General features: G+C 20.5%; 1 protein-coding gene across 1 annotated transcript; it reads right to left on the bottom strand.

Annotated features, from left to right (window-relative positions):
- Positions 1-27,816, bottom strand: PF3D7_1303800 (conserved Plasmodium protein, unknown function; the record flags this gene model as incomplete). The annotated part of the gene is made up of 1 exon (XM_001349729.1): positions 1-27,816. The coding sequence occupies one exon, from the start codon at positions 27,814-27,816 to the stop codon at positions 1-3; it is 27,816 nt and encodes a 9,271-aa protein (XP_001349765.1).
- Positions 27,817-27,842: the final 26 nt, after the last annotated feature.

A 27,842-nucleotide genomic window follows, 5' to 3' on the forward strand; every position in this document is an offset into this window, starting at 1 on the left:
TTAAAACCATGGAAACCATGTTCTTTTTGCATTTTTTAAATTCTTTTTATCCATAGACATTTCCATAAGATCAACTACCGATTTATTTATATCAGCTACAGATATATTTTTTATCTTCTTATATTTCATATTTTTTTCTTCATCATTATATTTATTATTATCATAATTTTTTACATGCTTGTAATTATTATGGCTGTTTTCGTCTTTTTTCATTCCTTCTTCATCTATTTCATGTTCAGTACAATCTTGTATATTCCTTTTTTCATTTCTAATATTTTCAAATGTCCTCTGTTCTAATAATTGATGAACATTCTTACGTTCGTCATTATTATATGAATTAGTTATATTTTTTTTATACTTCCTTTTCCCTTTATTATTACAAGAATTGTTTTCTCCCTTCTTTATTTCTTTTACTCCTTCTATATTTGTCATGTCAATCAATTTGTTAATTCTATCATTATTATTATCATTCTGAGAATTAATTACTATATCGTCATTTGTAATATTATTTGTACATTCCTTTGTTTTACTATTTTCTTCATCCATATCTATATGTATATCTTGTACATTTTCCATATTTATATTTACTGGTTTTTCTTCTTTTACCGTTTTTTGTTGAACAACATTTTCCTTTTTCTTCCTTTTATATTCACGTGTTCCAACGTTTTGAGCTCTCTTCTTATCAACTTCATCATAATTTATATATTCATTATTATTGTCAGATGATAATTCTGATAAAGATGTTATATCGTGTAAATCCGAAAAATATTCGTACACATTTATATTTGACTTCTCATTCGATTTCAATGTATTGACAATTTTCCTTCTTTCTAATTTATTTTTATACAAAAACTGCACACGACCAAATATTGTACTAACATAATTTTCAGCATTCTTTAATATATTTCGTTTTTCTATATCGTCAATACGTAAACACTTTATGTATTCATTTATTAATGTTTTTTTACATATTTCATTATCATTTTCTTTTATATATTCAGATTTTATTCTACCTTTATTTTTTTCCATTAAATTCCTATTTTTTTTCTGAACATGTAAGGTAAAAAAATCATCCGAAATAGCTAGATTCAAAAAGTTTTTTATTTCCATTTTTTTCTTTTTAATAGCCATAATGGACGAATAAAAACATAAAGGAAAACTTCCATGTAATCCTTGAAATCCAATAAATTCTTTTATATTTCTTGTTAATCTGAATGCTAATTTTTTCCTATTTATATCTTTTTTCATCGTAAAATCTTTATATAATGGTCTTCCTTCACAATACCCTGATCTGCCTGAACATTTGGATATAACTATATTATCTAAATTAGTATTAAGTTGGAAAAATACATAATTTAACATACACAATATAGAATAATTTTTGACAAATTGATCATGGAAAATGCTATAATTTTCAATATTATTATTATGTATAGAAAAAAAGTAATTTTTCAAGATATTATTTGGTATCATTTTACAAATTGTCTTAAAACTTTTTCTTACACTTTTTTTTTCACATTTTTTTAAAATTTTATGAAACCATTCTTCATTGCAAAAATGTTTTAATAATTCTTCATATGTTAAAGAACAATAATATTCAAGATTTGATAAATGTATTTTATTATTTGAAGGAATATTAATATTAATATTTTCACGATTTGAGTTCTTTGTCTCACACACTAAATCATTTTGGCAAGAGAACATTTTCAACAACATATTACATTCGTCCTTACTATCATTATTATTATTATTATTGTTGTTGCTGTTAATGTTGTTGTTGACGTGGTTGTTTTTTTTATTTATGTCTTGACCTTCCTTTTTTGTAAAACCTGTAATATCATTTTTGTCTTGCACAACATCATCAATAGACATATTCATATACTTTTTGTCACATTTTAACTTAATTTCTATTTCTTTTAATAATAATCTGTGAAGAGAACTTTGAACCAAATTTCGGTGATACAACATTATATTATCCATAGAATATTTGTCACTTCTAAGAACTGAAATATATTCATTGTATACTTCATGAAGGGTAATATCATCCTTTGGTTGTTCCTTTAATATAATATTTGGATGTATTTGCGTATTAAAATTTATTTTAAAGGATAAGCCCCTTTTTTTGGTTTGTGAAAAATTGAACATTATATTATTTAACAACACTTGGAATAACATAAATTTATGCTCAGATTTATTCCTTACATAATTACGTGGTTGTTGTGTATAATAATAAATATTTCCATCGTTTGTTAAAAAACTAACTTTTCTTAAAATATAATTGTTTGACACATTATACGTTACCGAAGAATTAACCTTAATAATTTTGGAAGGGCAAAATGTATTTAAATTGTAATGATAATTTAAATATTCTCCAATATATTTCAATCTCTGTTTTGGTAATTCAATAGGAATATCAAATTTGTGCAATGCATCACATAACGTATAAGAACAATCTTCTAAAGCTTGTGTTTCAGTTAATTGTGATAAATATATAGACAACATATATTTCCATTTTTTTAAAAAAGCTATAAAATATGATAACATATAACGCGAATTATCATTCCCTGATAACATATTTTTTGAATATTCATTTATAACACTAAAATTATCCATATTTTTATTTTTTATATAATTTTTCTTTTTTCTCATCTTTGTTGTGTTCAATTTTTCAATACATCCAGTTTTTTTTAAAAATTTTATATCCTTTTTAAATTCCTTCCAAAACTTATTCATATTTTTAACAACATTTTTATATTTCCTATTATACATATTTTTATTCTTTTTCAATTTTTTCTTATATCGTTTATACAAAATATTGTTAGTTACATTCTGCATAATTTCGTTTATATGTATTTCGGAGTTCCCAATGTCCATACAATTATGAAACAGTTTATTTATAATATGATACGTTTCTTCAAAAGCTTCAAATTTGTTATAATTTAATATTTCATTACACAAGTAATCTAATGATAAGAAAACATCAGAATATTTATTTTTAAACACATTTATTAATTGATCAAATCCATCCATATATATATCCGCAAATTGATACGTATATTTATTATTTTTTATACCATTGCCAGTTTGATAAGAAGCACAAGCATTATTATCTTCATCATTTTTGTAACAATAAATATTATTCTTATTACTTATGCTGTTATTTATATTATCATTATTACTATCATTATTATTTATATTATCATTATTTATATTATCAAGTCTTAATAAATCGTTGTCTTTATCTTTTCCTTTCTTCAAATTAATTTTTACAGTACTAGCCATTTCTTCTTTATAGCCATTTTCCAAATTGCACATGTCAGAAATATCCTGAACATGTTCAGAATTTTTATTATTCAAGTGTGATATATTATTATTATGTTCTTCCTTATTAATTTGAAGTCCATTTTTAATTTTTAAAATATCATGAGAACCATCGCAAAGAGACATTTCCCCATTATTATTTGTTTTATTTTTTATTTCATTTAATTGATATAATTTTTTTTTCCTATAAATATGTATTGTTCGTAAATCGTAAAAAATATCTTGTGGAAAATTTCGCATTAATATATAAAAAATTTTGTGGAAATATAAATAGTTCTTTTTATTTATGTTAATATTGTTCATTAGAAATGGATAATAAAAGAGCCATATATTTGGACATATGCTTTCATTATATTTATTAAAAACTTGAAATATACTATTATCTTTTGTACCATAATTTAACATATGCAATACGTTACTCATATAATAATAACCTTTGTTTATATTTAAACTTGAATACATTAAATAACAAATTATAGAACTTAAGCAAAATGAAATATTTTCACTTTCTTTAAATAATTTGTTACAATAATCTCCCCAAATAATCCATGAATTATTTTCTAGAGGATAAATTTTTAAAGACGAAAGTAAACATTCTTCAATCAAATCACTATCAAAATGTTTGATCTGTTTCATATTACATTTACATGAATAATCAGAATGTAATTTCATTTCTATTTTTTTTTTCCTTTTTTTCTTAACATTCTTTTTTTCGCTGCTTTTACAGTTATCAGGACCAATAATGTAACAACATTTATTATTATCAACATTAGGTTTACCTATATTATTGTTATTTAAAGGATTATTACAAATATTATTTTTTTCTTCCATATTATTTTCTTTACCTATAATACAATCTATATTCGTTATCTCAATGTTATCCTGCACATTTTTCATTTCTTGTACATACCTTTGGTCTTCCGTTTCTTTGTTTATAGACATCTTCTTATTATATCTTCTTTTTTTCTTAACATTAGTATCATTATTTTGTTCGTCTATCATTATATCAATATTATGAAGTTTGTCTTTTTTTTCTTTCGGTCGTATATTACTATGACAAACTTCAATTTTAATATTGTCTATGGCATCATTTTTGGGGGGTTCATATTGTTGAACATTACAAGAATTCGTTTTGAGTAAATGCACATCAGAATTAATATTTTCTTTTGTAAAAACAGGTGTTTTTATATTTAAATAATCACTTTTAACAAATATAACATCCTTATTAATACATTGACCTGTACATGCATAACCATTGTTTTTAGGATTCATTTCGATAAAATTATTTTTATATAAAAATATAATAATCTGATTCAGATTACATAATATTTTCCCTTTCATATAAAAGAATTCACTTCTGAATTTCTCATAACCAACCATTGGTAAAGTATCAAAATTAAAATTGTTAATAATATTTAATGAATTTATATAACACTTGATTTTTTTTATAACTTTATGTAGAAATTTATTTTTTTTTAATTTTTTTAGGTTAATACATATATTAAAATATTCACGTTCCATATTTGTAATATACAAATAGTTATCATCCTGACACATTTTAACCTTTTTTTCTTTTTTGTTGTTACTTTTTTTATCATTTAATAATTCGGCTTCATCACACATGGTACTATATTTATCTAATAATTTTTCAGCCATATTATAATTTACATTATTAAATTGGCCACTGTTTAATATTACGTCTGCATAATTGTTTCCATTTATTAATTTTCTTAAATTCATTTTTATTATTTCAATGTTATATATATAATTATTTTTGATAGACATCTTTTTGTTATTATAATTTAGAAATCCTTCATACATTTTATCAAAATAATTGTAGGACAGTCGATTGTTCTCTCTCATGTTTTTTATTAAATTTACTAAGATATGTGACTTGTCATTTTGTAAATATTCATGAGGAACAAAATGATCACATGTATTCCCATATGTATTATTACACAGGTGTTGCTGATAAAAGTTTTGATTATAAAAATGCAGGGCATTATCATAATTATCGTAATGATCATTATAATTACTATTAATCAAATTATTAAATGTTTTATTTTTTTCTGTTTCACGATTTAATATAATTTTACATATTTTTAAAAATGTATTTTTCCACATATCTACATAGTTTAAATTATTTATATCGTTATCATAAAAAAAAAGACCTTGCTCCTTTTTACATATATTACATAAATTATCTAATAAACTTAACAATTTTCTTTCTTTCTCTTTTTTCCTGACATTCTTTTGTTCAATAACATCTTCCTTAATTAACTCTATACTTCTATGAGCATGTTCAAATATATGTGAATGTAAAAATAACAGATTTAAAGATTCATATTTATTATAATGTAATAAATCTTTTACATTATTAACTAAGTTACACATACCATTATTTATAATTTGGTTCATTTTATTTATATGTTTTTTTTCAATATTAAACTTAAAATTATTATTTAAAAATGTGTTCTTATTCGTATTACTCATGTGTAAAGAATACTTTTGATTGTTATCTAAAAATATTTTGTCCTTAACATTTTTTGGTGCCATGGTGTTATCTTCTATATCATACATATAACCTACAAGGTTACAATTTTTTTCGTACAATTTGTTTATTATATTATTTATTATTTCAGAACTTGAATTATGTTTCTCCCGAGAAGGTTTTTCGTGGTATTGGTTAATTTTGTTTAAACAAAATGGATCATCAACTTTATTTGTATTATGCAAATTGGTATATGTATAATTATAATTATAATTATTATGGAAGAAGTTTTTTTTCTCATCTATTTTATATGAATTACATATTTTATTTGTATTGTTTGTACATTTAAAAAAATCATGAATTGATTTTTGTATCTTTTCATTTTTATTTTTGGAATTTGTACAGTTATTATAATGAAGATCATCACTACAAATATTACTACTACAAAAATTATTATCATTATTATTATTATTATTATTTATATATTTGTGTTGATTTCCTAATATATCTTTCTCGCCAGACAAACCCATATTCATCGTATTGTAATCATCTATATATATATGATCATTTATTAAATTATATATATCGTCTAAATTATTCAAGTAATTATTTCTTGCATATTTATAACTACAATTAAAAAAAAATAGATCATCACCTTTATTTTGTGAATAATTACTATTATTAAAATAATTTTTAAGCATAATAGAATTATTCACATTTTCATTTTTATTATTAATATTATTAATATTCATATAACTTTCTATACAGGATGTTTTATTAAAATATTTTAAACTATCTATCCAACTCTCTTTACATATATTTATTTCCTCTCTACTTAATTTCATATTTTGTGAATTAAGAAAATTACTCAAATATGAATCTTCTATTTTTGAATAAAAATGAAAATGGTTATTTAATATTAATTTTTCTACTTGTACATTTTTAATATAATATTTTTTCAACACATACATATTATCATATGAATTCAAATAATAATTAATATCCATAAGATAATTAACAAGTTCTTTAAAATTATTTACATAATTTATAATTATGTCTTCTTCCTTTTGTTCATATCCGTTGTTACTTTTCTTTTTATTGTTACCATAATTACTTGTCTCTATACATTTCTTATCCTTATTCTTCATAGCTTTTTCTTTTTTTAAATTATTGTATAAATACGCTTGCAATATATATCTACAAATTTCATACATCCCGAAATGTTTCGAACAATAAAAAATGATTTCATAAGGTATAAATATTAACTTATTAATTTTTAGCACACTACTAAGAATTGTTTCTAATACATTAATATTTTCGTTATTTACATATGAATTATTTAAATTACTTTTCATATGAGTCTCTTCCAAAGAATTATACTGTCGAATGATTTTATTTTTTTTTAGCTTAAAAGAATCATATATTTGTATATAATTATTCAGAAAACGTATTAAACACATATTCAATATTTTTATTTCCTCTTTATTGAAAAAGTAAAAAAGTTGAGGAAATAATTCTATCCACACCTTTCTACAATATTCTTTATATAAATGTATTATGCTTAAGAATGATCTAAACATATATTTAGCTTTCCCTATTTTTTCCTTACATTTATGAATAAATAATTTCTGTTCCATACAATATTTTTTTAATTTCATTTTCCAAAGAGAAAATTTAGAATTGTATTTTTTCATCTTATCATTATAAGGAAGTATTTGTTTTCTTTTTACACGTTTGGGATATTCATAAAGGGTGTTTACATAGAAGTTATGTTCATATCTTTCTGGAGTTTTATTAGGCCATTTAATCTTTTCACCCCTTTCATTTTTATTATAACACATGTAAGGAATTAATTCCTGTGTCTTATTTTCTGATGATACATACACATCAATATTTTTTTTAAAAAACGAAAATAAAACATTTATCCATAAAGATATAAAATATTTATCAATAATATATTTATAATATTCATTATTAAATAAGAAATATATACATCCAAATAAATTATTACATAAAAAATGTTTCTTAAATATTTGTGTACACGTATATTGAATACTTGGAAAAGATGAAAACGTTCCTCTTAAAATATTTGGTAATAAAATATCTATCGTTCTATTCATTACATTTTCTATGTTCTTTATTTTTTTGTGGGTCCTTTTCCTTTCTTCTTTAATAAAACTTAATAAAATATCATAATATTTTATATAACAAGAATAATCATTAATATAATCATATATAATTAATCCTTTTATTATTTCGGCTTTTTCTTCACATGTTAGACTTATATTTTTAATATTACATGTATATGAACACAAATATGGATATCTATACCTTCTCAATTTTGTATGTTCTTCATTTCTAAAAAAAAATATATCTTCATATAAGCAAGATTCCATAATATTCTTTTCATATAAAAATTCAAATGTGTTCATATAATTTTTAATTCGTTTTATTTTACTCTTTTTCTGAAGTGTTTCATTTTTATTAAATTTGATTTTGTTCAAAGAATGTTTATTAAAATGTTGGTTTCTTATGAAGAAACAAGATGATTCACATGTTAAAGTATGATTATTCTCTTGGTTTATGATATCATTATGACTCCCATCATACAAATTATTGTAAACATTGTACATATTGTATTTTTTGTATTTTTTATATTTTTTGTATTTTTTGTATTTGTTATGGATCTTTTTCCTCTTCAACATCTTCTTCATATCATTATGTTCATAAATTTTTGCTTGTATTCCTAGATAATTTTTTTTTTTTTTTTTGTTGTTGTTGTTATCCGCTGAGATATTTTTATAATTTATATCTTCATAACTTTCATTCCTTTTATGCACACCTTTTCTTAATGTATCATCGGTATCTAGACTAGTAATTGTATCTTTCTTATGTCTATTATTATAAATACCTATATTGTGATTTAGTTTGTCATTCTCTTTATTATATAACGTATTTATATTAAATATATGATAATTACCAGATTGTTTAATCATTATATCTTTCTTTATAAATTCTCCTAAATAAGAATTCCTTTTTATTTCTCCCTTGAATATGTTCAAGAGTGTTCTTCTTTTTCTTTTATATATGAATCTATCCATAGAAAACACATAATTTCCATAGGGTTTATAATTATACCTATCTATTATATAAACCTTCTTGTCATTATAACGTCTATTTATATATTTAATATAATTTTCATAAATAGAACCATTTGTTTTTATTCTTTTAAATAAATTGATTGCTTTTTTACGATTTTTTATTGCTCGCTTACTAGTGCTCTCATTATATAAAGAGAAAGAATTATATGACTTTTCATCATTACATAAAATGTCTTTATAATGATGATTTACCATATTCGTATGTGTATTTTTCACAAGGTGGTATTCGAATATATTTAATAAGAACAAATAAAAATTATGATATTTTTTGTTTTTAATTCTTTTTGTCTTTATAATATTTTGGAGAACATTAAAAAATTGAAATATATATTTCTTACTAAGAAGATATAAATTTGCGTTGATTAAAAATAGTAATTTCTTAAGAACATAAACGCAATAATTAATATTACCACCATAATTAATATTATCACAAGAATTAATATTATCACCATAATTAATATTATCACCATAATTAATATTATCACCATTATTAATATTATCACCATAATTAATATTATCACCATAATTAATATTATCACCATAATTAATATTATCACCATAATTAATATTATCACCATAATTAATATTATCACAATAATTAATATTATCACAATAATTAATATTATCACCATTATTAATATTATCACCATTATTAATATTATCACCATTATTAATATTATCACCATAATTAATATTATCACCATAATTAATATTATCACAATAATTAATATTATCACAATAATTAATATTATCACCATTATTATTAATATTATTATTTTTATATCTTTTTCTTATTATCCGGTGTGATAAATAATATTTTGATAGCCTATCTAAACTCTTAATATATTTTAATAAAATATGCTTTACTATATCTTTATAAACACATTCCCTTTCCTTATATAGATTAAGTAAGACTTTAAATATAGAAACACTTGTTTCTAAATTTATAACAAACATTATTTTATCATTATAGTATATTATATTTTTTTTTTTTTTTCCTTCTTTTTTATTATATTCTTTCATTCCTTTGATACATAAAAGAATTAGCATATTATGCAAATCTAATATTTTCTTATTAACATCTACATTTTCATTCTTTTCATCATAAATATAAGAGAAAATATTATTATTATTTATATCTTCATTTATATCTTCATTTATATCTTCATTTATATTATTTTTTCTTTTTATATTACTAAATAAATTATCCACACCAGAGACATACAAATTATGTGTCAACATCATATGATTTAATAATTTGAACAAACCCATTTTTTCCTTTTTATTATTAACTTTATTATTCATTAATAAAAAAAATATACAAGTTATCATATGTAAATTTTTACATATATTTTCTCTACTCTCATATAATATTAATACGTATAATATTTTATGTATACATTTTATTACATTCATATTATAAATATTTATATAATTCACACATGATGTATTAAAATAATCATTCAACATATATATAGAATCATTATAAATATTACAATTTATATAAAGATTTTTATTTCTCACATGGGATTGTTTCAATGATGTGTTATGCAAATCATATATATGATTTTTCTTATTCATATTACTAATATTTTTATAACCTATTTTATTTATTTCTTTTTCATTATTTATATCTTCATTTAAACCACAATTATTTTTTAAAACATTCTTATTTTGTTTATCACAATATTTATTCTTTTTATCCTTACACGTTTTCCATTTTGTTTTATGTTTTATAAACTCAGAAGGGAATAATATACATGCTAACACACCATAAATATTCATATATTTAATGTTTATATTTACCTTAGCTTTTAATATACTCACAAGGATAGATATACATTTATTCGTAACACCATATCTCGAAAATTCAATCACATTTTTTATTATACTACATATAATAAAATTAAATAAAATACTTAACAAATCGTAATCGACATTAATATTATCATACTTTTTTAATATATTAAAAATAGGAATTATAAAGTGATCTAAATGTATATTATTATTCTTTTTGTTTATCATAAAATAGTTATATATTTTGTTTTGTAAGTCTACCAACATATTATCCTTTTTTTCGTAACAATGTGTTGTATAATTCTTATTATGTTCACGATTATTATTATGTACATGATTATTATTATTATCATCATTATCATTATCATCATTATCATTATTATCATCATCATTATCATCATCATTATTATCATGTCCTTCATTACATATATTATTATACACATAATCATTTATATCATTATATAAGCCAACATAACCAATTCCATCATTTGTTCTTTTTTTTTTTGTTTCATCACCCAATTTATTATATATTATGTTGCCTTCAAAACCATCCGCTGTTATATCCCTCATGAATATTTCTTCTTGATTACCATCACCAAATAATGGATTTTTTTTCAAAAGTATTTTATCTTCATTAATTAAGAATAAATAATTGACACAATTAATCAACATATTAAATTTTATAAAGTCCATAATTATATTCAATGATTTTATAAAAAAGTTGATTCTTTTATTTGTATTGTACTTATTTATTTTATCTAACGATATAACAAAATTTTTACTGTTTAAAACATCAAGTATAATATTTACTATATAAGGATAAAAATTAAAAAAGTCAAATTTATATTTAAATATTATTTTTATCATGTCTATTTTTTTATCTATATTTTTTTCTTTCTTAATACAATTAATAAAGATATTTTTACAATTTTTTAATATATCAACATGAAAAATTACCCTATCTTTATAATTAGGAAGTGGTGAATAATTATAAATATCTTCATAATAATTATTAGCGTTATATATGGTATCCTTTATTATATAATCCCCATAGTATATATAACTCATATAATATTTTCTAAATAAGTACATCCACATATTTTTTCTTTTCAATATGTTATTTGTACTAAATATATTATTATTATTATTATTATGTAATATTTTTTTATTTTTTTTTTTATTTATTATCATTTTAAATAATTCTTTTATATTGTGCGGAGTACATTTTATACACTGCTTATTTTCTGAACCTAATAATAAATAATAAAATAGACTCACCAAATTATTATTATTATATTCATAAATATTATGCTTATATATTTTTATTATATTATTTATACATAATTGTTTAATATTTGTTAAAGGATAAAAAATATATTTATTATTTTCTCTTTCAATATATTTAAAAAATAAATCTCTATACTTTTGACGTTTGAACTTTTTTAATATATCAATAAATATTTTACAAATAATTAATTTTTTCATTATAACTATATCATTATAATTAGGTATATAATCTATTACACATTTCAACACATAACTTATTTCTTCTATATATAAAAATAAAGTATTATAATTATTATTATATAAAGGATATGCCTTAAAATGATTCTCCTCATTATAATAATATAAATAAAATAAACAATAAGAAGATTTTACATTATTATTAAAACCACTACTTAAATCATTCAAGTTGTGTATAAAACTACAATTTAATAAATTTCTTATGGGTCCATATATTTTATTGGTATGTGTATTATATATATTCTTCTTATCATTATTAACACCACCTCGCCTGTTGTTTAAATCTTTATAATTAAAGGAGTCATTAGTTTGGTATGTTTTTACAAAGTTTTTATTATGTATATTATTTTTATTATTATTACTACATATTTCATGTATACCTGATATAGTACTACCATTTCCCATATTATTATATTCATTTGTGGGACTCGACATATCACTCTTATAACTCGTACGTCTTTCCATATATATATTCCCACCACAATTTATGGTCGCGTGTGAAAAAAGTTTCGTACTCAAGAACATCAAAACTTTACTATCATCATTCATCTTACCAATCCTATTCATATCTTCAAATAATGATTTGTCATCAAAACATATACTATCCATTCCATCCACATTATTTTTATTTATATCACATACATTTTGACTCCGGTTCATATATTCTAACCCACTGTTTGATTTAACATATTCCTTTAATATAGGTATTATTAAAAATGACACTGTTGTTTCATAAAATTTAGGAAATATTGATAAATTAAACATACGTAATATATCTATTATTTTAAAAAAGATATATCTCTTTTCTCGATAAAGTAAACTTTTTATAGCATGCTTTTTAAAAAATCTCTCTATATATGTATAATCAATATTTTTTTTTGGTACACATAATATAAAATTTAATAGAATAAATATATTCGTCCTAAAATAAAATAAATTCTTATTATATTCTATATTATGAAAAAGATATTTAGTTTTTTTATTCTCTTCAAAAAGATCTTCCTTCTCATTTTTCATATTAAAAATAAATGTATTCATACTTTGTTTCTCATTTTTAGTAATATTTATATTATCCTTGTTATTTTCTATTTTATTTTTTATGTCTATAATTAAATCTCTAGTATAATGAAAAAATATTATAAATACCTTAACACATTTTTTACATATCTCATCATTTACAAAATAAAGCAAATTCTTATTTTTCAAGTTCATATATTCATTTATCATAAAACTTATACATATATACAAAATTTCAATAATACATAATTTATTCTTTTTAATTCTCTCCTCATAAAAATTAATAAAAATAAAAGAAGAATCATGTTTTAGCAAGGTGTGTACAATATTTATAACATTACATATGTTATTTAAAAAGGGGATATTACGAAGGGGGCTAATACCAACATTATTAATGGAAGAAACACATTTTTCATAATTATTAATATAATAATTATATTCATCATATGTAATTTGATTTATATTTTGATTTATATTTTGATTTATATTTTGATTTATATTCTGATTTATATTTTGATTTATATTTTGATTTATATTTTGATTTATATTATGATTTATATTTTGATTTATATTATGATTTATATTTTGATTTATATTTTGATTTATATTTTGATTTATATTTTGATTTATATTTTGATTTATATTTTGTTCTTTTTTATTATCATAATATTTCTTATTCATGAAATCTCTCAATTTATTGTAGTCACAACATATAATATCTCTCATATCATCATCATGCACAGGTACTATAGATATACTAAATATGTTATAAAAAAAAAATATTTTTTGTGTATCCATTTCTGACATATATCTTAAAAGAAGGTTAATCAACAAATATGACTTCTTACATACATATCTTCTTAGATCACTCAATTTCTTATTATCCAATAATAATATAAAGAAAGAAAAAATCCTTTCATTATTACGATGATAAAGAAAATATTTATAACAATGTTCATAATTTTTACAACATAACAAACTTAAACTTGATATATATAAATTACATACACATAAACTATTATTATGAACAGATATATAACGTTCAAGAATATCCTTTTCTTCTTCGGCCGTTTTTATGAAACCATTTATATTATTTTGATTATTATAACATATATCAGCAGTTTCTAAAATGTTTTTTTCTTTTTTATATATATTTATATTATCATTATTATTATTATTAATTTCTTGCTCTTTTATATTCCTACTAACTTTTCTATCTATATCAAAATAACTCGTAATTAACGACTGTTTCGAATTTGATCTATAACCTTTTTCAAGAAAAGAATTTTCTAACCCCGTCATATTTTGAAATGTTATTAAATCATTTATAACCACCTTATCTTTCTCTTTTATCTTCTTTTCATCATTACATATTTTATTTATATAATGTTTATAATAATTTATTCCCATGTTTTCATTATTCACATACCCTTTCTTATCCTTTTCATATAATTTTAATAACAAATTAATGATTTCTTTAAATTGATCATATGATAATTTAGGAATAACAAAAAATTTACTAAATATTTTTAAGATATGCTCCACATTTTTATAATACATAGGATTGTCATCAATACGTTCATGAAATAATTTTATATATTTAATAAATCCTTCAATTAAAAATGAAGAAAATAAATCTGGGAATAAACAATAAATTTTACTTAAGCCAATGATAAAATTTGATTTTAATATATGTGATTTATTTTTTAAAACATATGATAAATTACATAACAAACCTTTTAAATAGATTTTCAAATCCTTTTTATTTAATTTGGTGGAATTCATATTTCCTTTATATATACTCACACTTTTGTTATTGTGATTTTTTTGAAAATTCTTTATGATACCTCTATCTATCGATATATTATTTTTCTTTTTAATAATGTTAATAAATTTGTGATTGGCCGTTGTGTTATTATAATGTCCATATTTTTCACGTTCTCCATTTTTTTCATGTTCTCCATATTTTTCATGTTCTCCATATTTTTCATGTTCTCCATTTTTTTCATGTTCTCCATATTTTTCATGCTGTCCATTTTTTTCATTCTTTTCCTCCTTACCACCATTCCTATCACACATATCATATTCCCTACTCGTTTGATTACACATTGGTACACTTTTCCTCAAATCAACCTTTCTAATATTTCTACTACCTCGTTTCATTAATCCATAAATATTATCATCATAACGCTTTAATATTCTTATACTTTCTTGTGGTTTTATTATTATATCCTTATCCTTTTCATGTACATGTATTATATTATTCAACGTTTCTTCAGCTTTTCTACATAACCGTTTGTCTGTGTTAAATAAAAAATTCAATAATACTTCCATACATCGATAATATAACGATACAGTTTTTTTATTTATTTTTATATTTATTGACAATAAATGATCTCTATATAATGGATGCTCAAAACATATTTTTAACAAATTCATAAAATATATAAAAAATTCAATAACAATATTTTCTTCCTCATCTACATCATCATTTTCTTCCTCATCTACATCATCATTTTCTTTTTCATCCACATCATCATTAAACTTTTTTTTTCCAATTTCATCTTGATAATCATCATTGTACCTTTCTTCGTTCATTTTATCTTTAATTCTTTCATCATCATTTTTTCCTAGCTTTTTATGATTTTCTTTATAATTATTATTATTATTATTAATACTTTTTATTTCACTTATAAATTTCATATTGCCTTTCTTTTTACCATTCTCATCTTTCACATCACGCACAACATTAATTTTATTATAAGATATGTTATGTCCTACATTTTTGTTAATACAACCATTGTTGTAAGAAATATTTTTATTATCATTAGAATTATTATTATTTATTAATGATTGGTCCACCTTATTTTCTATCGGTACATTTAGACTTACATTTAATTTTACATTTACTGATTCATCATTTTTCAAAGTTGATTTATCTTTTAAATTATAATGAAAATAATTAGTAATTTTATTTATGGCATTTCTAAAAAATGATTTTTTTTTATATCCTCCTTCTGTGGACGCTCTAGAAATATTTAGCCTTCCTGTATGGAAATTATCTTTAAAGTAATTACCTTTATCATTTTCTTTATTATTATTATCATTATTATTAATACTTTTATCTTTATCGTCCATTGTATTATTTCCTTTCCTTCGTTTTATGTCTTTCCCTACAACATAATCATTCTCATCATTATAATTATTATCATCAATTTTATTATCATCAATTTTATTATCATCAATTTTATTATCATCATTATTATTATCATCAATTTTATTATCATCATTATTATTATCATCAATTTTATTATCATCAATATTATTATTATCATCATTATTTTTATTATTATTATTATTTTTATTTTTTCCCTTTCTACCACGCTTATTATTTAATGACGTACTACTTTTATATTTCCTCTTATTTACCACAGGATAACTTTGAGCAAGAATATTCAACGACATCTTTTCATTATGATTATCCTTTTTATTCTTATATTCAGGAAACATATCTGTTATTTTGATTTGTGACATATCCTTACTTTTATTTTTATTTATTGTCTCTTCATAATTATGATTCCTCGTACTATCTAACTTACTATCAAAATACATAGAATAATACGAATTAGACAACTTATTTATTTTCTTGTCATCTTTAAAATTATTCATAATATTAGTATCATCCTTCTTTTCTTCTTCATCATTTCCATAATCCAGAACAACACCATTTTCATCAAACCTATCTTTATTTTTATGACATGAAATTATATCCTTACGTCCAATATTCTTTCCATCTACATTATTAACACAATTATATTTCTCCATCATATTTAATAATACATTATTATTAGTTTCAACAGGAATTCGAGAACCTACAAAAAGGTCTTCATTTTTTAAATAATCCTTATCTACATTATTATAAAAAATGGATTTATCATGTTTTCTTTTACGATTATCTTTATATATATTCTTATTTCTATGTTCATCACCATCGTGATTATTTTTTTTTTTTATAAAAGTGTAATCTACATTTTGTTCTTTGTCATATATTAAATCTAAATATATACTATTATAAGCATGATTATTTTTATTTGCGCCTTGTACATATGAATTCATATTATTATTTATACTTTTATTTTTATTTTTGTTACTTGAAATATTATAAATATATTTATATTTTCTTTGATCCTTCTTTTCAATATCTTCAATAATATTAAGAATAATAATAATTATGTTACTAATATTATTCTCGTCAAATTTTATACTTGGTTTTTCATTTAAAAAAAAACATAAATAATCTAAATAAGATATTTTTAATTTTAAGGAGAATTTTATAAAATTAGATAAGCTAAAATATTTAAATAATAACGTTTCTAACGATAATTTATTTTTGATTAATAATAAATCGTTTATATTTGTTCCTAATATTTTTGATATTATAAAAAAGCACTTTTTTATAAATACTCTATTGTAATAATAATAATTATAATTATTATAATAACTAATATAATTATTATTATAAATATTATTATTATTATTATAAATATTATTATTATTATAAATATTATTATTATTATAAATATTATTATTATTATAAATATTATTATTATTATAAATATTATCATTATAAATATTATCATTATTATTATTATTATTATTGTTGTTGTCTTTGTATAAACACTTAATACACATATTCAATATATTATATAACATCCTACCCATTTTTGATATCTCCTTTTTATTTCTTCGATTTTTCTCCTTACCCGTTAAAACATTCCAAGTATATATTTCATCCTTACTATACCAAAAATTCGAACATTTTAAATAAACCTTTTTATACCCACACGAATCATATATATTATTATTATTATTAATTGTATCGTCCCTATTTTTATTTAACTCCCTTTTGTGTAGAAAATTATAAAATAAATCTCCTTTACCCTTCATATTTCTAATGATTTTATCTTGTACATACCTTAAAACATTATCCTCTTCCATGTTTCGTACACATATATTGTATTTATCATAATAATTCTTACTCTCAATATTACACATATTTTTATCCTTCGCAGTATCTATATATTCCTCTTCATCATACACATTCTCATGGTTTTGCGTCATGTTTTTTAAAATATATATATTCATATCTCCAACATATCCAATAAATAAAGATGATAATAATAAACAAAAACATTCCTCAATAAGACGTGGTATTATTTTATCATATATTAATATATTACTCTTCTCATAACAAGTTAATAAAGTATCTATCATCTCGTATATATTGTATTCAATCCAATAAGGAGGAATAATTCTTAATACTTTTATAAATAATAATAATCCAAAAATCTTCTTTTTCATTTTATTATTTCGACATATATTTAATATACATTCACATATATCACAAAAAAATGGAGATTTCAAACAATCCTTTATATTTACAGCTTGCACTTTTAATAAACTTCTTATAATTTTTTCAATTATATTTAAACCTTCCAAACTCATTTGTATAAAACATGGATCGTATTCAATTATATTACACATGCTGAAAATAAATTTAGATACATCCATTTCGTTGTTATGATTTTTTATATATATTAAATTTAAATCCTTTCTTAGTATATAACGATTAGCTAATATCAAAGATATCCTTCTAATAATATTTTTTACGAAATATTTTAATTTATATGCCCAATTTTTATCATTACATATACTATAATGAGAATTTATATTTTCCAATTTATCATTAGTTATTATTATTATATCCTTATCAGCACATAAGTTCATCTTATTATGACTAATCTTCTTTTCTATATTTTCTCTATTTTTATTTCTTATAAAACTATTCCCACAATTCCTCTTCTTTTTATTTAATATATGGTTAATTTCTATGACCATAATTAGAAAGCAATACATCAATTTTTTTATATTATCCTTTTCATAATTATTACATAGAAAATTATATTTATATATATATTTTTTACATGAACATGACTGAAACGAATATATATATTTATTCTTCTTCTTTTTTTTATTCCTGCTTACTATAATATCTCCGATTTTATCATTCAAACATATATTATTTTGTCCATCTATGCATTTATTAGCATCGTCCTGATAATTTTCTTCACATGTTTCTTTTACATTTTCACATAATAATTCATTTTTTTTGTTTCCTCTAACATTAGGATCTTTCTCATAAAACCCTTCTTCATCCTTTTTATTCATATCAACATGTACAGATTGTTTTTTTGTTTTTTTACTAGTAGCACTTTGATTTTTTATAAAATCATCATTCCTTAAACCGACATCTATCATATATTTATAATATTCTGATATGCACCTCGAATGATTTAAAAGGAAAATAAATATAGAAATCACGATTCTATAACAATGGATTCTTTGTTCGATGTTAATACAATTCAGGCAAATATCACTTCCATGGAAATATTTATGTTTATTTTTTTCACTAAACATTTTATTATTTTGATAATAATTATTTGAATTGTCTATATTATATATTTTTTTATTATCCTTATAATAAAAATTATTATTATTATGTTCATAATTACTTTTTCTTTCATTTTCCAAACAATTTTGTTCTTCCAGCTCATTTAGATGTACTACATCAACTACATTTTCATCATAATTATCATAATTAATATTAATATTATTACCATTAATATTAATACTTTTTGTTGTGCTGCCTTTTAATTTTTTATTTTGTCTCCTATTATTAATCCCATTATTATTAAACCTTCTCTTTTTTAAAACATTACTATTATTAAAATTAAAAATTCGTGGTACGTTCTCCTCATTTCTTAAACCTCGTTTTATGTTAATTTCGCTATCTAGTTTATCCTGTACCATTTCATTAATCAAATAATTCGTTCCATTATTTCTTAATATATTCATTTTATAATGGTCATTATAATATAAATATTTGCTCTTATTATTCTTTATAAAATTTCTTAAAATCTTATAACAATAATTTAGTGTCTCTTCTAAATTCAAGTGTTGTAATTTATATTCATAATTATTATCATTAAATGTATGACTATTATTATTTCTAGTTATATTATAAAATGTATATGCATTGTTACTACTAATATTATTATTATCCAAATCATTTATATTTAAATTATTATTATTATTATTATTATTATCTTTCGTGTATTCATTCGCATCTGTTTTTTGTCCATCCATTATTATTGTATCCTCATTCGGTTTACTCATTACATCATATAAATTATAATTATCAACCACATTTTTTCTTTGCGTATCTTCAATTTGTACATTATTCTTATTTATACTTGTTTCCTTTTTTAACAAAAAACCTATCCTTATAAAAGATTCTCCAAAATTCTTATAATCCATTTCCCTCAAATTATTATTCAATGTTCCATGCTGTCCAATAAAATTTTCACATATTCTTAAAACTTTATAAAAATTATTAACATGTTCAGAATTTATTTGTATAATTTTTTTTTTTTTCCTTGCTTGTTCAGGTAATATTTTTTCATAATATGGATGCATAAAATTATATTGAAATAAATTCATTTCCTTTTCATATATTATCTTATCATAATAAGAATATTGTAGTAAATTATTTTTTTCAAAATATATTTTATTAAAATCAAATTGATGTGATGTATAATATATATTATTTTTTTTCAACAAATTCAGCAATTTTGTAAAAATGTAAGATTTCTTTTTATTTTTATTATCAAAAAATATGGACGAACATATAATACCCTTTAAACTATTATTATTTGTATGACACATAATATCTTCGATACATTTTAATGCAACACTTATAATGTGCAGGTTTTTTGATTTTAAACAAATTAATAAAGATTTTACATAAATATTAAAATGATCTTTCAAAAAATAATTTACTGGCAACTGTAAACATAATTCACACAATAATGTTCTAACTACTTTGGGTACTTCAAAATGAACATTTTCAAACCATTTTAAGAAATCATGTATTATATAGCTTGTATTTATATAACACATATTTTTATCATCCTTATGAATACTACTGTAAGAATAAATATCTTTTTCATTACCTACATTAGGGTTATAACTTTCTTTATTCCTATCAAAAGAATTGTCATTTTTAATAGTACATTTATCTTGTTCAAATTTTTCGTTAATATCATAAGTATTCAAAGAATTGCTTATATTGCTGTATACATTTTTATCGCTATAATATAAACTATTATAATTATCACACTTTATATTATTGTCATTCAAATTTGTTATACCATCACTTTTTACATCGTTCATATTTTTATTTACTTCTGGGATCTTCTTATCATTTGCATTTTTCAAGTAATTTTCTATTATAACACCACCATGTCCAGATTTTTTATTCATATATTCTGTATGATTTATATTATAATATTCATCGTTTATTTTTTGTTTCTTTTTATTATTATCATCTTGTTTTTTCTCTTTTTTGCTTTTCATTAAATCAGTGGAAATATTTATATAACAGATCGTTTCAAATATATATTTTAATAAATTAATTAATTCAATACACTTATAATCCTTTAATATTAAATCTAAACATATTTTACACATCATATCTAGCTCTTTCAAGAAATTCATATTTTCATACTGGTAAAATTTGATGTAATTCAAAAAAAAATAAATCATTCTAATATTTAATTCGTTGTGGGACCAATATATATTATAAGCATTATTAAATAAATTTGACTTATGTGAAAGCATATTTTCATGAACATCATTATAATTGTTATATAATGGGTGGTACATATATTTATTTTTGTTATAATAGCATTCATCTGAATGATTATTTCTTTTTCTAATATATTCATCATCAGACAAAAAATGTGTTACATTATATTTATTCAATTTTAAGAATGATAATTTTTTATCATTTATTATTCTTTTATTAGTACATCTATTTAAACAACACGTTTCATCCTTAAATAACCCATTATTAATATTAATATTAATATTAATACGCTTTTTGTTTAAAACAAAATTTTTGGAATTCAAAAAATCACGCTTTGACAAATCATGAAAAAAAAATTGCTTATTTCTCTTTTTTTTTATTTCTTTTAAACAGATCATCATGTTATTCAACCATTTATCATTTTTGTTCATATATTCATTGTCCTTAATGTTTAGTTCATTCAAGGGATCATCATTAAAACATTTATTGAAATAAAGATTATGTAAGTCCTTATAAGGAGATATAAGTTCTTTTCCATTTTCTCGTTTAATTTCCTTTTTAATTATATATTCTTCAAAAATAGGAAAATCCAAAAAGTCACCACAAATATGAAACTGTTTTTTTGCTTTATTAATTTTAATATATTTATTTCGATCTTTCATATTTATATTACACTGTTTAAAGCTCTTCTTATATAAATAATGTTTTGATATGTTTGTATATTTTAAGGGTGGTAATAAATTTTTTATATTTCTATTAATTTTTTTATGTCTCTTTTTATTATTATAACAATCGTTCACATTATTATAAGATGACTTTATTCTTTCATCATTACAATATGGTAAGTTAATTACATTATTATATTCATATTTTCGATCATACAATTTTTGTGTCGTACAACAAGTAGTATCATAATATTTTATTTTATTATTTTTTTCATGTAAATCAATTATATTACATTTTTTAACCTTAGAAGAGCTACTTATACTTAATAAGCATTCATAAGGAGACATATATTTATATTTAAACATTTTCTTATATATATCACCTTCCAATTTTATTCTAACATCATGATTATAATAAAGTAGTGGATTCAGTTTATTTTTTATATGTAAATAATTTTTAAATTTTTTTATTAAATAATTTAAACATACCTTGGAAAATATAACACTGGTGTGTTTTAAAGATGCCAACACATGAAAGATATAAAAAATTTGAGGATATTGGAATAATAATTTATATAAAACATCAATGGAATAATTTATAAAATCGTAAAAATTATTTCGACTTAGATATATAATTATATCTGCACACATATAAAATAAAATTTTTTCTTCTTCTTTAATATAAAGAAGGCATTCATAAAATTTACTTTTGATTTTGGATTTTATGTTTTGTCTTTTAATTTTTAAGGCATAATTATTCGGTTCAACATATGATAAATTATGTTTATTTTGGTAATTATGCGATTCAACATATGGTAAATTATGTTTATTTTGGTAATTATGCGATTCAACATATGGTAAATTATGTTTATTTTGGTAATTATGCGGATTATTGTTATCCTCATTAATATTTTTATTAATATCTTCATTAATATTTTTATTAATATCCTCATTAATATTTTTATTAATATCATCCTTTTTATTATACCCATAAGTCATATTAACATCACACTCGATATTCTTACCATTTTGAAAATATTTCCCTCCAAAAATGTTCATTGTTATATAACAAAAACTATGGTGATACAATATTAAACAAATTATCATATTATAAAAAAGTTTATATATTTTCTTTATCCATATATCCTTCATATCATAAGAAAAGAGAAACAGTTTCTTTGAAGCATTTATATTGATATCTTCTATACTATACATATCTTCAAAATATTCATGATCATTACATTGCTTATGCTCTTCTATCTTTGTATTCTCATGATGTAAATCTTTGTTACCATATAAGGTATGTATCATTGAAATATTACTACTCATATCATTCATAAATTTTTTATTAATATTATTTTCATTATTATTAAGAGACATATCTACAGAATAATCTACATTTATATTATTATTTGTATTTACATCAGATATATGTCCTTTCATTATTTTATTTTCCATCATTGTTTTGTCATGATAAGATATATTTATATCATTCTTCTTTGTATCCAAATTTTTCACATATTCAAAAGGACCATTATGATCAAAAAAGGGCAAAAGATGTAAAACATCTGAAGAATGTGTATTATTTAGATTATTACAATTTATAATATTATTTAACTTTTCTTGATTTTCTTTATTATAATAATTTACATAATAATTTAAATCGTTTTGAACAAAATCGTTATTATTAAAAAAAAAATTATTACTATTATTAAAAAAGTTATATGGTGTGTATATATCTTTTTCTAGATCCTTAAAATCTTTTTTATAACAAACATCCTTATCATTATCATTTTCTTCATTCATATTTTGGTTCAAAATAAATTCCTCTTTATGAATATATTCATTATTCAAATTTTTTATACTGTCTCTTGGTATATTGGATTCTTTCGTCTTATACAAAGAGGCATAACCTTCATCAGATATATGATTAGAATTATCAAATGTTTTTCCACATTTTTTTAATTGAAGATTTATGACTTCATCAATTTCTGAATTATTCTTTTGGGTTTGATTATTCTGACGATATGAATTGGCACATACACTTGAGCTATTTATCGAATCACTTCCATTAGTTTTACATTTTTTATTATTATTATTATTATTTTTATTTATTAATCGAAGGTTTGAATTTATGTTATTTGCCTTACTATTTTTTTCCTTTCTAATAGTTTTACTTATAATATTATTATTTTTATTCTCTACCTTTTTAATATTCATATTACATATATTATGAGCTTTTTCGTAATTATATTTAGCTCCATTCTTTGTCTTTTTTACATTAAATTTGTAATTCGTATTATGAATAGAATGATTTTGTTTCTGAGTAATTTTATCGTCTTTAGTTATATCATCATTTCTTAAAAAATATGTTTTTATATCATCTCCTTGTTGTATTAACACATTCGAGCTATTATTATTTATAATATCTTGATTAAAATATATATATATATAATATATATTATATTTTATACACACCTGAAGAGCATATAAAATATATTTATATGCTATAAGTATATGATACATTTTATGGTAATTTCTCTTTTTAATAATATACAAATTATTATTAGTCTTCCTATATCCTTTATTATTTTTTAAATTTAAAGCATTTTTTGAATGACTACATTTTTTATCACGACTAAGCGATAAATAGTTAATATTACTACAAATACTATTACAAATACTATTACTACTAATAATACTACTCCTTTTATATATATTTACATTTTTTATTATACTTCTTTTTACAAAACGATTTGTATCATATGTACAATCACTATAATAATTATTACATATCATCTTTTTTTTATTATCGGTATAAAATTCAGTATTTTCTTTTTCCTTTATCTTATTCTTTCTTTTCTCCTGCCCCTTACTATTATTTGATATTCTTCTTAACCTTTGTATGCGCTTATATATCTTGTTATAAATTTCTTCCTTTAAAGATTCACATTTATTCATCAGGATATTCAAAATAAAAAAATATAATGAAAAGAAGGTTCCATTTCTCTTCTTAATCATAAATAATATATTAATTATATATACAAACATATTTATACAAACATTTTGAATATATATATATGCTTGTTTATGCATAAGTACATCGACAAAATTACTTATACATAAATTAATTGTATCATAATTCCAAACATTCTTACTTTTATAATATAATAACATATCATGGATTAAAGAAAATATATATATATTTAATAAGCTTTGCTTATTTATATATATATAATTCCTTTTATTATATAAAAACGGATTTAAAAAAAATGAAATGTAATATTTCATTTGTTCATCGAAACTATTATGTAAAAACATACGGATATTTTCAATAAATTCTTTTTTTTTTTCAATATAATCATGTTGATTATTAATTAACATATATATAACTTTCTTTATTACAAACTCTTTATAATGACAAAATTTATTTTTTTTATCTTCTCTTAATAAATAACAAATCATATAAATAATACCATTTTGTAAAGTTAATAAGTCCATATGTTTATTTCTATCAAGTTCATACATGTTATAATTAACATGTTTACAAAATTTTTTCTTTTCACAACATTTTATATTAATAACATTCTTTATATCATACCATTTATATTTCTCATAATACAAGCAATTATTATTATATAATAATTTATTAACATAAGAACTATTGTTCGTCTGGTCATTAACAAAATTGTCTACATGGTTAACATTGTATTTTACATCATCTTTTACATCACCTTTAACATTATATTTTATATCACCTTTTACATCATCTTTTACATCATCTTTTACATCATCTTTTACATCCCCTTTAACATCATATTTTACATCCCCTTTAATGTCTTCATTTTTTTTTTTTTTGTTTTTTTTGTTTTTTTTTTTTTGTTTCTCATTAAGTTCTTGTCTATGAATACCCTCCAACTCCAAACAAATACAATCATTTGTACTTTTATTAAAACATTCTAATTTATTTACCAAAGCTGCATTATGATTATGATCAAAGGGGAAACCATCATACATTTTGTTCTTATCCATATCATGACATATTTCATTAAACATAAGATGAAGGTTACCATTGTTATCAAACTCATCACTTTTATTATTACATAACAAAAGAGAACATTTATTCTTGTCTATTTTGGAAGGTACATTTATTAAATGGTTAGTCTTACATTCTTTTTTATGCTCTGTGTTTTCAGATTTATTTATATATTGATAATAAAAAACATTTTTAATAATATGCATATTGGACTTATCATTCTTTTGATTTGTATCATTTTTATTATTTGAATAATAATTATTCGCTTCGACAATTGTCTCAATAAAAAAGGAAGATTCTAATTTAAAATCGTACATATTAATTATAGATAATATTTTACATAATATATTTAAGTACTTCCCAACATTATTTATAACATTCGGATATATACGTATTATAAAAAGAACAGATAATACGATTTCTTTGATTACTTTGATAGAATCTGTACTGTTTAAAATATATCTCTCTTTTTTTTTTTTTTGCAAATAAATAATATTCTTATATTCTTTTTCCTTTACTTTTACTTTTTTTTCAATTTTTTTTTTTTTTTTTTTTTTTTTCATATATATACTAATTGAAGACTTGAGGAATTTTCCCTTTTTTACCTTATATATTATTTTCTTATAAAAATTTTTCAAAATAGATAGACATATCACATTTATATAAGTATCTACGTCAAACATGTTCAAATTATTTTTATTTTCTTCAAGGATTACATTGATTATTTTAATACAACTCAGACAATTCATCTCATTCTCCCTTATAATTAGTTTTGAACACATATTAAAAATATCAAGAAACAAATTCATATCCTTAATTTTATTTATTAATGTATATAAAATTTTTAAACACCATCTTTTTAACATAAATGATTTATTATAATGGTAACAAATATTTTTATTATCTCCTATAACATTTTTTATTAAAGGATATAATTCTTTTAAAATATAATCATCATTATTAAAAATATCATTATTATTACTCACATTTTTCAATATATCATATAAACTATTTATATCTTCAACCTTTTTCTTTTCTTCTTCAGCATTTTTAATAGGCTTATCCACAACAACATTTTTGCTATTATTTTCATTCATATTATATGGGGATCAAAAATAAAAAA

This window comes from Plasmodium falciparum, assembly GCF_000002765.6.
Source record: "Plasmodium falciparum 3D7 genome assembly, chromosome: 13".
NCBI classification, from domain to species: Eukaryota; Apicomplexa; class Aconoidasida; order Haemosporida; family Plasmodiidae; genus Plasmodium; species Plasmodium falciparum.